The 11,057-nt window shown below is 38.7% G+C and overlaps 2 protein-coding genes across 3 annotated transcripts in view; one reads left to right on the top strand and one right to left on the bottom strand.

Moving 5' to 3' along the window:
* Positions 1-1,437: 1,437 nt before the first annotated feature.
* Positions 1,438-9,563, bottom strand: LOC111334121 (pre-mRNA-splicing regulator WTAP). The gene is made up of 8 exons (XM_022939814.2): positions 9,439-9,563; positions 9,314-9,369; positions 9,155-9,210; positions 7,170-7,234; positions 6,802-6,926; positions 3,715-3,893; positions 2,722-2,876; positions 1,438-2,269 (listed from the first exon to the last, which is right to left on the bottom strand). The coding sequence occupies exons 1-8, from the start codon at positions 9,455-9,457 to the stop codon at positions 1,623-1,625; spliced, it is 1,302 nt and encodes a 433-aa protein (XP_022795549.1). The 5' UTR covers positions 9,458-9,563; the 3' UTR covers positions 1,438-1,622.
* Positions 9,564-9,669: 106 nt separating this feature from the next.
* LOC111334131 (RWD domain-containing protein 1) overlaps positions 9,670-11,057 on the top strand; it is a 6,622-nt gene continuing 5,234 nt past the window's right edge. The window contains exon 1 of one of the 2 annotated variants that reach the window (XM_088729813.1): positions 9,670-10,019. In XM_088729813.1, coding sequence (XP_088585939.1) covers positions 9,938-10,019 — 82 coding nt within the window. In that variant the 5' untranslated portion in view covers positions 9,670-9,937. The remainder of the gene's footprint in view (positions 10,020-11,057) is intronic. The other variant, XM_022939822.2, reaches the window with a different exon arrangement.

Raw genomic sequence — 11,057 nt, forward strand, 5'->3', positions numbered from 1 at the left:
CGTTTAAGAACTTTTACGCTGCTGGTAATCAAAGGGGGGAGGGTGTCGTGGTGTTTCCACAACAGCGTGAACAACCCTACCTGAGATGTATTCTAGCCTCCCGCGTTGACACACTGACTGTTATTTTCTATTGACCTAAATGGCAGTTTTCAACCCACTGTAAGCATACGACGGGGGTCTAAAGGCAGAGACAAATACAAGGAAATGTTAATCAGGTGAAGCGTTGAATGGTCAAGAGATCTCAAGATGGTCAACATTAAACGTGTTTACAGTAGATTAAACCGATTGAAAAATAAAAATCTCGTGAAGTTACATAAAGACATTTCGTACGAAACCTTCCCTTGAAAAGTGGAGCAAATCATTTATTCATCACTTCCCTATGGAGTTCATCGTTCTGCATGGGATGCTCAGGAAATTAAAGGCCACCTGACGGCTATATGCAATATAGCGTTAAGATCAAGGCGTGGTAAAAAAGGAGAGATGTATTGCAGGCGATCACAAAAGCCTCCCTGGGTCGTCTGGGGCAAGCCATGTTCACATACTCCTTTCCATTTCGTTTCTTCCCCTTTTTCTTGAAGTATTCACGGTTGTATTACATTAGGTATAGGAATTAAATTTGTGTGATCGAATGGATGCATGTAGTTTGTGTGAGTACGCGTTGTCACAATAAGGTAATGTAAAGTAACAAATCACCCCCGCACATTTTTGTTTTTTTGCATTCTTCTTTGTTGGAACTTTGATTCAACAATGTTAAAAGTTTCCTCGATTTGATTCTTAATTTTGTACACAGGACTATACACATCTTTTTGCACCATGTAGAATTTTCATCCCAAGGGCCAAGGCAAAAATACTTGACATTGATGGTCCTCTCTGCAGGTCATCGCCTAATTCCTCTAACAAAGGAAACACATTGTCGAATGAAGAATCACACCCGAATCAAAAGCCAACGTGCTGTGTTAAAACTACGCCGTAAATTACTGTCACAGTAAATGTGCCCACAATTAGCAATAATCATGCTTCGTAATTTTTACTCGTAATTTTTTATAAGCTCTTCAGGCGCTACTGAATGTCTTTCAGACCCTTTAGATCCCCCTTCGACTTTCATTCTGGTCATCGGCTGGTAAATGTTACAGTGAACTACAGAATTAGCTAAGTGATTTTTTTCTGCATCTACCATGGCCTTTCGCAGAGCTTTCTTGATTTTTTTTTTGTAAACCGCGATTCTGATGGGTTGTTCTCAGGAATACATTAAGTAAATATAGAAACACTTTCCAATATTTCCCTTAACTTTCCACGATCCATACTTTGACAAACTAAAACAATGAGTTTCCAGGGCTGGAAATAAATAATATGATAGAACTCTATGACTTTCAAGATTTTCAATGATGAAGATTTAGCTATCCGAATTTTCAGATATAGTACTCGACAGGAAACAGATGATGCAAAAAAAGCGATATTTATTGATAATTTATGACATCAAAACGTCCTAATAAGAAAGACCTGCTTCTCACGCGCCTTTCTGCAAAATCAGCAGATGAACGATGGCTGTTTACTAAGGTCGGGGTGGGGTGGGGGCTAAAAACTTGGACTAATGTGGGGTATGATGGGGAGGGAAAATGCGATTAACCCGTCACCTCCCCATTGAAAGTGTTTGACTCACTCCCAATTCTTTCCACCAGTCCCATGGCCGCGACAAGAGGGGACTCGCCTATGTCTATAGGTTCAGATGGCGGGGTTTCATGGTTACTCCCGCCGTTCTCTAAATTGTCATGCGCGTGCTCGGCTGTATTCTCCTTCCCAAGGTTCGAGTCAGTTGCTAATAACTGGCTGATAGAAAACGCCGAGGGAACGCTCGGAGGCTTCATAGTCGGGACAGTTACTGATGCGCTAAGCAGTATCCTTTCTTCGCTTTCTTTTCTTTCTTCGCTTTCTTTGCTTTCTTCGCTTTTCGCAGCAGCCGGGGATGTTCTATCGCCTGTCGCGCATTCAGCGCTATCGGTCCAAGAATGCGCCTGCGAAAACTGCGTTTGCGCTTGCGCTTGCGCATGCTCGTCTTGGTCCTCTAACTTGACGCTGACTGGCGAGTTTTGCTGTCGCATTTCAGCGAGCAACCTTTCTGAGGTATTTAGTTTATCTTCGTAACTCTTCGCGTTCTCCTGTGATTGAGACAATAGTTGTTTGCAGTCTTTCAATTGATGCTGAAGTGTTAAGATGGTTGACTGCATGCCTTCAACTTCCTCATCTAACTGGATGACGAAGTCATTCAACTCTGAAATGAGACAAGAAGATTTTTTTGATTACATCACGAGAGGAAACGCCATTCAATGGGCAGTTGCTCAAGAAACCATTCAACTATGACACTTCCGAGACGAATGGCGGCACAATACATAAGACCGACGTTCCCCTCAGGCGGAGTTTATCGAGACACGAGTCATGCCTTCCCTCCACCCTTACCCTCCAAGATATTGACTTAAGGGAGAGCACTTTCCAGGTCAATGAGCGATCCAGATGGTTGCTGAGGAAAGCTGAGGAAAGCTGAGCTATCTCACGATGGGAAAACGAGTATTTAGGCAGATATAATGTAGAACAAACTTCAATCAAGGACCTTACAACGACCAGCAAAAAAATACAGGACGCCGCCCTTTGCAGGACCCTCCACTTTAAAGAAACAACGGTTATCAAACGAACAGTAACCAATAATCTGCTCATTTTCGCACTCACCATCTTGACTGCCTTTTAACTCGTCGCTGTATTTCTTCTGAAGGGCAAGTTCAGCTTCCAATTGTGCCACTCTTCCCTGAGATAACTTGCTACCAAGCTCCTGGTTTTCCTGAATCAACATGCGGCATTTTGCCATCAGTTTCTTCCCTGTAACACTACGAAAGAAAAGGAGACCATACAGTTGAAAGTTTCAGAAAGACAACAAAGTCGAAAGTGTGACATTCAAATAATCCGTAACGCGCGTTGTCTTCAAAGCAGTCGGAGATACAAGTATCATTTTCGGCACATGATGCCAAGACAGACAGACGTGAGACGAAATGCAGGCATCAAGTTACTTAACAAAATTACTGCCAAAAACCTCGCGTCAAAACATTTTTGGGCGTGGTTTTCAAACGACGGATGGTCGCAAATGTCCGTGCTCGCTTAGTAACTTGCACACAGGGTTCACACTATATCGAGGTTTTCCACAAATTTCCATGGCCTTTTATAGTCTAATTTCTTTTTTATTGACACGCGATCGATACGTTTGTTTCATTTAATGCTAAGACTACCGCTCCGTCCCGGTCTTTCTCTGTGGGTCTCGAATAAGACATTTTCAATCACGTTCCGTGAGTTTCCCTAATCCACACGCCAATTCTACAAGATTGACTGCATGAAAATGGTGGTGTGCCGTTTGACAACTTTCAAAGTTTTCCATGATCCCATCGAACCGGCACAGATGGATTTGCGAAGAACTTGTGCAAAGTTTTTAAACTAGCGCTGTTGTAAAATCGCAGTGCCGACGAAATTTTTAAGACCACAATAAGGTCTTACCGAAAAGTTACTTGTTCCTCACAATGCTAGAAACATGTAGGGCTCCACATCTTTTGGATTAAGTGTGCAGACCGTCGCTATTACAGCAAGGTTGATCGCCAATACCTTTCAACGCCCGCTGAAATAGTCGGGTCTTTAGAGAGGCTACATTCAAAATTATGTGAAGGAATTTCCAATCACCTGTCAGGGGTAAACTTCCACGCATTCAGGTCGTTCTGAGCTTGTTCCAGTTTCTCTTTTTCTGAGTCCAAGTCCGTTTTCATTCGTTGAAACAACAAATTAACCGCGGGATCAAGTAAGGTGGAGCGAAGCTGGATCGAGGATGGATTTTGAGCTTGTTTTAAATCGTGGATTTGCGTCTGCGGATAACAAATAACAAATGTTTGCTTCGTTGCCCGCCTTCCATTTTGCACTTTGAACCTACACGAGAAACTAGTACACGGTGATATGACTGCCTTTCGATCTGTCCTCACTTTTCGAGCACTAAACTAAGTGGGAGGTCACTGCAAGAATGCAACACTGCCGTTAACCTACCATGGCAAATCTAAGCTCTGAGTCATTATTTCACTCTATTTTCCTTCAAGGTCATACCCTCTTCTTTCCGATTGCTTTTAGTAGTGTTAGTATTTAATGTATTGTCTCACACGTAAAAGAAAAAACGCTAAAAATAATGTTTCTATCAATCTTCTGTGAACCTGACAGCTAAAGAAAAACCAATTTCTGAAGGGAACGTTTTGGAGAAAAGGAAGCATGGTGATTAAGATCAATACCAGCAGGGTTTAACCCTTTGGCTCCCAAGCTCTGATTGTTAATACCCCCCTCTAGCTGCTGCAGATTTCCACGTAAATAAGTTACGAGAGTTAAGTGTTCTATCAAGATAACTTCTATCTGATAAGTTTGAGTATTCTCATTACCTATTTACTGGGAAATGTATAAAGACTATGGGGAGGAATTACATGTTAATCACTTCGGGGAGTTATAGGGTTAAAAAAAAGATCAAATGCCCCTCTACATCATGTATCAGAGGTCTTGTACTTGCATTTGGCTCGTTAGTGATCTGCAATAGTCTAACTGCACTACACAATCTCTATCTTTTAGAACTTTGGTACCATATATACAGAAAAGAATATTGAATACAGCTTTGTTAGAATCAACAAAATAGTGTCCAAAGTGTTCACTGAAATGGTTGATGAAATTATTCCACTCATTGCTGTTTTGTTTGAAAACAACAATAGGTGGAAGGTATGCATTCAAAAACAACAACCAGTAAATTTTAAACATAGGCATATAAATTTTGTTATTTATCAAAGCAAGCTTATTCGTTTCCTACATGTGCACTGCACACTGTGCACTGTAGTTTTCTGTGTAAAAACCTTATTGACACAATGTAGATGTCTGGTATGTAGGTATGAAAATGAGTGAGATCTTATGGAGATCAAGAGTCATTAGATGAACTCTGATTGTACTTAAAATGAAATGAGCAGAACAAAAGTAACTTTAGTTCATGGTTGGAAGTGACTCCTCATAAAAAACTTTGCAGTAACAATGAGGCATAAAATACTTTTCTTAGGAGAATTCCCAATCTAGATATAAAACCCAATTACATTTTAGGTTCAATAACACACAATTCAAGGGGGAAACTACTGTAAACTGCCACTTAAGCACCCCCCTCAGTTATAGGCCCACCCACTGGCAAACAAAAAAAAATCATCAGATTATAAACTTCTCCCCCCCCACCCCCTCAGTTATAGACCACTTTCATAAATGGCTGCCAGATTAATATTCTTTTGTTTAGATTTAAATTAGCCCTACTGGCCTCGCTTGAGATAATGTATTCTTTTGAATTTTGTACTGGAGAACGAGGCCAGTAGGGCTAATTTAAATTTAAACAAAAGAATATTAATCCGGCAGCCATTTATGAAAGTGGTCCATAGGCCCACCTACTGGCAAACACAAAAAACCCCATAAGATTCTAAGCTGCCCCCCCCCCCTCAGTTATAGGCCCACCTACTGGCAAACAAAAACCAAATAATCAGATTATAAGCTGCCCCCCCCCAACTTAGTTGTAGGCCCACCTACTGGCAAACAAAAAAAAATCATCAGATTATAAGCTACCCCCCCACTCAGTTGTAGGCCCACCTACTGGCAAACAAAAAAAAACTCATCAGATTATAAGCTACCCCCCCTCAGACATAAGACCCACTGTAGCTTTTCTTGCTTTGAGAGATAGGAACTCTGCTATGAATTAGACATTAATATCTTTAAGTTAATGACAGGAGAGTCCAGGCATGATCTTAAAGGGACAGGTCTTAACTTCTCTTTTGCTATGTTCCAGATTTTTGGAGTTGTTAAGTTCATGTGTTGTTCCACATGACGTGTGTTGAAATGAGTTCAATTTTTTATAGTGTTTCAAAGCTTGCTAGAAAACCAGCAAAACATATTTTGATCAGTACTGCTATAGCCCATTTCAAAGTCCTTTTTCTATTTGGGATATTAGCCTCCTCAGATATAAGGCCTCTTTGATATAATTCCCCTCATTTACAAGCCCTTTTAAAACTCCTTGCAAAATTGTATAAACCCCAAGCTTAAAGGTGGCAGTTAACTGTATGTGGATATGGCTTTGAAATAGTTAAATGTGCTGTCCAATCTATATGTTTAGTGAATAATTGTTTGGGTACCAACCACCTTTTCCACCAACTTTGACAGTCTTGTACCATAAGCTGCTTCCATTTTGAGTGTACCAAAAAAATTGTGGTAACTTGATGTTTGTAAGCCTCCCAACAACAAACACCTTTAAATGGAATTCATCTTTTTCTCTGTTGCAAAAAGTCAATTTGGGTTCTACAATTTTACCTCACTACAACAGCCACCTTAGGGCAGAACAAGCTGGCTGTTTTATTGATGCCCATTATACCAAGTTTTGAATAAGAGTAATAAACATGCATTACTAAATACATGGTAATTGGTGGTGTCAATGATTCAGTTCATTGAGTTTAACAAAACTGTTCATAAAATGTGAAGAACACATGCAAGTCTTCACAATTGTTCCAGGACAGTTCTTAACTGCTCTCTGGTTGCTAGGAATCAACATGTGACAATTGTCTGTTACCACTGAAGGTTGTGTCCCTCCCGTACCACTCGATCCCAGTCAGACACTTGGCCATGAGTTTAAACAGTGTCTCTTTTGAATGAGCAATAAAACTACCCCGCAGAAGCGGTGGTTGTACAGTGTATTATGAATGAAGCCTTGTTTTCTGTAGTCCTCACCAGTAGGTCTTGCATTTCTTGTTCCTTTGTGGCCAGCCTCATCACTAACACATTTTCACGCCTTGTGGATTCTTGCTGCTGTTGTTTAAGCTTCTCTCCAGTCTCTAAGAGCCCAGCAAGTTCTTCTTTAAAGAAGAAAAATGGTAAACTGTCACGTAAAGTACTAGTACAGTAGCCGTCTTAATCCAAAGAAAGCCCACCATGTATTCTGTCCCATTTCTGATTACAAAGCTCAGAACCACTATACAAGGACTCCGACCAGGACTAGTACTTGGACCTCACAACCCTTTAATGCCCAATGGTGACCAAGACACACTATTTCCCTTTATTTTGATAACATCCAAGTATAAAAAAAGGTCAACACTTACTACTTGCTTGTTCCCCATTTTGCTTCTTTTCCAGCTCACTGACATAATCAATCAACTCCTTCACTCTAAAAATAAAATACAGCTGTAAAATTAAAATGGCTATCCAAATTTTCAAGAGAAAATGATGTCCATTACCTAGTTATAAATCTTCCACTGTAAAGTAACTATAACAATCAAGAAAGGTGTCTCGTCATTTATATCAAATTCCCTATTGCTTAACTCAAAACATTTTCATTTTCTTAACCATCATCGATATTTTTTAGTTTACTCATACTTTTTTCTAATACAGTGATGAAAACTTTTCAATTTGAGGTGTATCAACCATAAGGTTTTTGAGCTTATTCCAAAACCCTTGCAATGAACTCTATTCAGTGATGTTGAATCTTAGATGTTACAATTGAGAATTTCTACCAAAATAATTTTATTTAAAACTTCAGTGAAAAAAAAATCCTACATAAAAGCCATACAAAGTGATGCAACTGGGGCTGGAAAAAGCAGCAGTAAATAGAAAGCAGAAACAGGAATACAAGAAAGAGAACGAGTGGCAAGCACATGATATTGATCACTGACTGATCTAGGTCAAGCTGAATGGGAAAATATTTGGCTTTAAGTCAGGATGTACAGACCTCAAGCCAAATGCTTTCCTTTCCTGCTCTCCTATAAAGTCAATAAGTACATAATATTTGGTAGTTTCCTTCAGGATAAAGGCAATTCTGCAGATATTGTGACTAGCTCCCTTTAAGTTCCCCTGACATGAAAAAAGACTATCCATGTTCTCACTTGAATGCCATTTTTATTCTTGGGAACGATGTACCAGGCCATGTATACTGTCTCAATTTCAAGTCTAACTCCATTCTTTCAAAAGCAATTTCCTGTTCAAACTGTTGGCCTTTGCAATATCATAGACTTCCAAATTCTACGTGTTCAAAGTGAGAATTCGGCTAACATCTACACAAAACACTACTTCAAGTAAGAGATCTCTTGCCAATTAATTAAAACACTTGGTTCATACAATGAAAGTTCAAGCCAGCAAGTCTTTGTTAATGACACACTGCTCAAAGGAAAAATCTTTGTTGAAAACTAATTAGACTTACATTTGAAATTGAGATGCAATGATTTACCTCTTGCATTTTCAAAAAAAAGTTTGGGGATAAAATGAGAACAAAAGCAGCATGTCTACACCTCAGGGGCACATGAACTTGTTCATCTATTTACCCCATTCACACCAGAAAAACATGTTTACTTACATGAAAATCAGAAACAGAGAGCTGAAAATCTGAGTTTTCCAAAGCTTTCAGGAAGTTACTGAGTTTTACTTTCAATGTGCTAAGTTTTATGTTAACAAACATTGGTTTAAGCTACTTCTATTTTGAACTGTGTTTACAAAGCAGCTTTAAAACATGTTAAGCTTTGGAGTGAATGGAGTATATATCCTATGGTTTAGTTAAGGGAAGCTAACAATACACAATACACAGCAAAGATTTAAATTGAGTAAAACGAAAATGAGTCATTTCCTTAAATTTCTCGCAAGGAAAGCTTAAAGTGCACATTAAAACCAAAATTATAAAGGTACCCGGCATTATATATTTCTTTCAAGGGAGACAATCACATGTCCAACTTTTAATCACAGATATATCTTAACATTTTTTTTACATGTCATTGCATCGATTTAATGCTTAATACAAGAGCAACAAGATAAGATAAATTAATCTCTTAAATGTAGAATGAAGAATGTGACTGCTCTTCGCACGTTTTCCACAGCAATCTGTACGAATTAATGAACAAGGAAAGTGTACGGATTTTTTTTCAAAACTGGCAAAAATAGATATGTTGATTTCCATTAACTGGATTCTATGTATATGCACCAGTCTAAGTGTGAAATTAAGTACAATTAGCATCGATCATCAATTCCGTATTTCAAAACTTTATCATGCATATAATAACTGAATTAGGCTTATAAATTCAGCTGTCACTTGGACTCTTACCTCTCCAAAATGTCTTCTTTCGACAGGTCCTTTAGATCCTGCAGATCTAGCCGCACCTGAGGAGAATTTCTTTCTTATAAATCTATATTGGCTGTCGTTCTTTGTTTGATAAACAGTTTCGCTGTCAAATGGAAAACAAGAGACAGAAGGCGTGCTTACTCGTTTTGGAGCAATCTCGCTGACATCCGGTTCCTCGTCACTTTTTCGCTTGTTTCCTGAAACAAATGCAAAGATGACTCAGCTTACTACAAACCGAGATCAATATTCGTAATTCTGGTTATCACCTTCTTCATTTTCTGCCATTTTAAGAGGGAAATTTCAGCTAGTTTTCACGTTGAAGTTTCACTGTCATGACAAAATCGCCATATGCAAGTTCATGAATTCCTGCAGTGCAGTATGGGAGACTGATAACGAGACCTTACTGTGTGGGGGAAGGCGCAGTAACCTCAATGCCAATGCTGACACCTTTTCATCTATTTATGTGCGAAATCTGGTGAAATTAAATAATTAAACTTATTTATACTTTGACTTCGAAGATTAATTCATGATCAAACTGACCCTGGAGGAAGTAATGGACGAGATGATTGACTATCTGAAGGTTGCTTTTAGAATGCCTCCCCAGTAGAAAACTCTTAGAGACTTCAAAACGAGGCTTGCACATGTCGCCAAAAATCTAACATGGTGGATGAAATTTAAATTTTTCCAAAATCTGAAACATGTGAACCACTTATTATTTATATTTTTGTTATTTTGGAGAACTGAAGGTTCTAAGGTTTTCCAGTCATGACAGACCACAAAGAGGAACAAGATCTGGAACTTGAAGCTCTAAGTTCTATTTACCCGGAAGAATTTACTCGTAAGTATGGTAAGATATCTCACCAGAGTGAGTTTGGTGCGAAATCGAAGAATTCGTGTGGTAAAAGTAAGAGGTTAATGAACAGAAATGCTCAGATTATCCTTTTATTCGATTTTTTTTTATTGCATGATCCTCCGATCATCCGACTCTCCCATTTCTTTTTTCCGTATGGATTCTCCGATTTTCTTATAATTTCTATTCAAAGATTTTTATAAACTCATCAATATTTTTCTACTCTTTCAACGAGATTTCACAGACAAAAGACTTTAAAAAAATCACAGGTTAAGAAAAATTTCCCTTAAATGGATACAGCTCTCTTTGAATGAGAAAGGTCAGCCTTCTCAAATTACGAGAAGTGAATCCAGATAAAGCTTCGTCCTAGTATGTAATTCTCGTCTCTGTCTGCTTTACATTTCATATGATTTAAGCGGTTAAATCAAACAATATCCCTTCGTTGATCATCATCTTACTTATCTTCACCTTTCTGCCTATAGATAGATAAATATTGTATTGAGAGTTTCCTTTTTGGTCACTCCAGTTTGAAAAGGAAACAGTTAAAGGTGCAGTGTCAGTATCTGAGCAACTACCCACCTACCCCTCCCTTAACCCAATAACAGCCAAGCTAGAGTGAGTGTTAGTTTAGGGGATGGGAAGGTGGGCAGCTGCTCTGATACTGACATCAATTCAAGTTAGCATGGGTGGAGACCCTTGCATATAGAAGAGATAAGATATGTAAAGAGTATATGTGCAAAATGAAGGACTTAAACCACCCTCTCCATCCTCTTCTACCAACACGCTTAGACGATACCTGTCCCTATAACCTCAGGCACAAATCAGACCAGTTGTATCTTTTACAGAAACATTACTACCTGTAGAAAGAAGTGCACCAAAGACTTTTTAACTTTTAAGTATTTTTAACAAATGTGATGTATGTTCCGTGTGGTGTAAATAACTTGTACTTAATGTATACAGAAATGTACATAGTCGTTCTTATTAAGTTTTCATTGTATCATAACTCGTTAATTCAGTAAGTTACTGTAAGAGTTT

The sequence above is a fragment of the Stylophora pistillata genome, chromosome 8, assembly GCF_964205215.1.
Source record: "Stylophora pistillata chromosome 8, jaStyPist1.2, whole genome shotgun sequence".
NCBI classification, from domain to species: Eukaryota; Metazoa; Cnidaria; class Anthozoa; order Scleractinia; family Pocilloporidae; genus Stylophora; species Stylophora pistillata.

Bases quoted from the DNA above. Each gene is read 5' to 3' on its own strand.
- LOC111334121 (XM_022939814.2), bottom strand. The intron at 9,211-9,313 runs GTAAGCACGCCT...AATTCTCCTCAG, and splicing joins GCGAGATTGCTCCAAAACGA to GTGCGGCTAGATCTGCAGGA. The intron at 3,894-6,801 runs GTGAGGACTACA...TGTTATCCGCAG, and splicing joins AAGAAATGCAAGACCTACTG to ACGCAAATCCACGATTTAAA.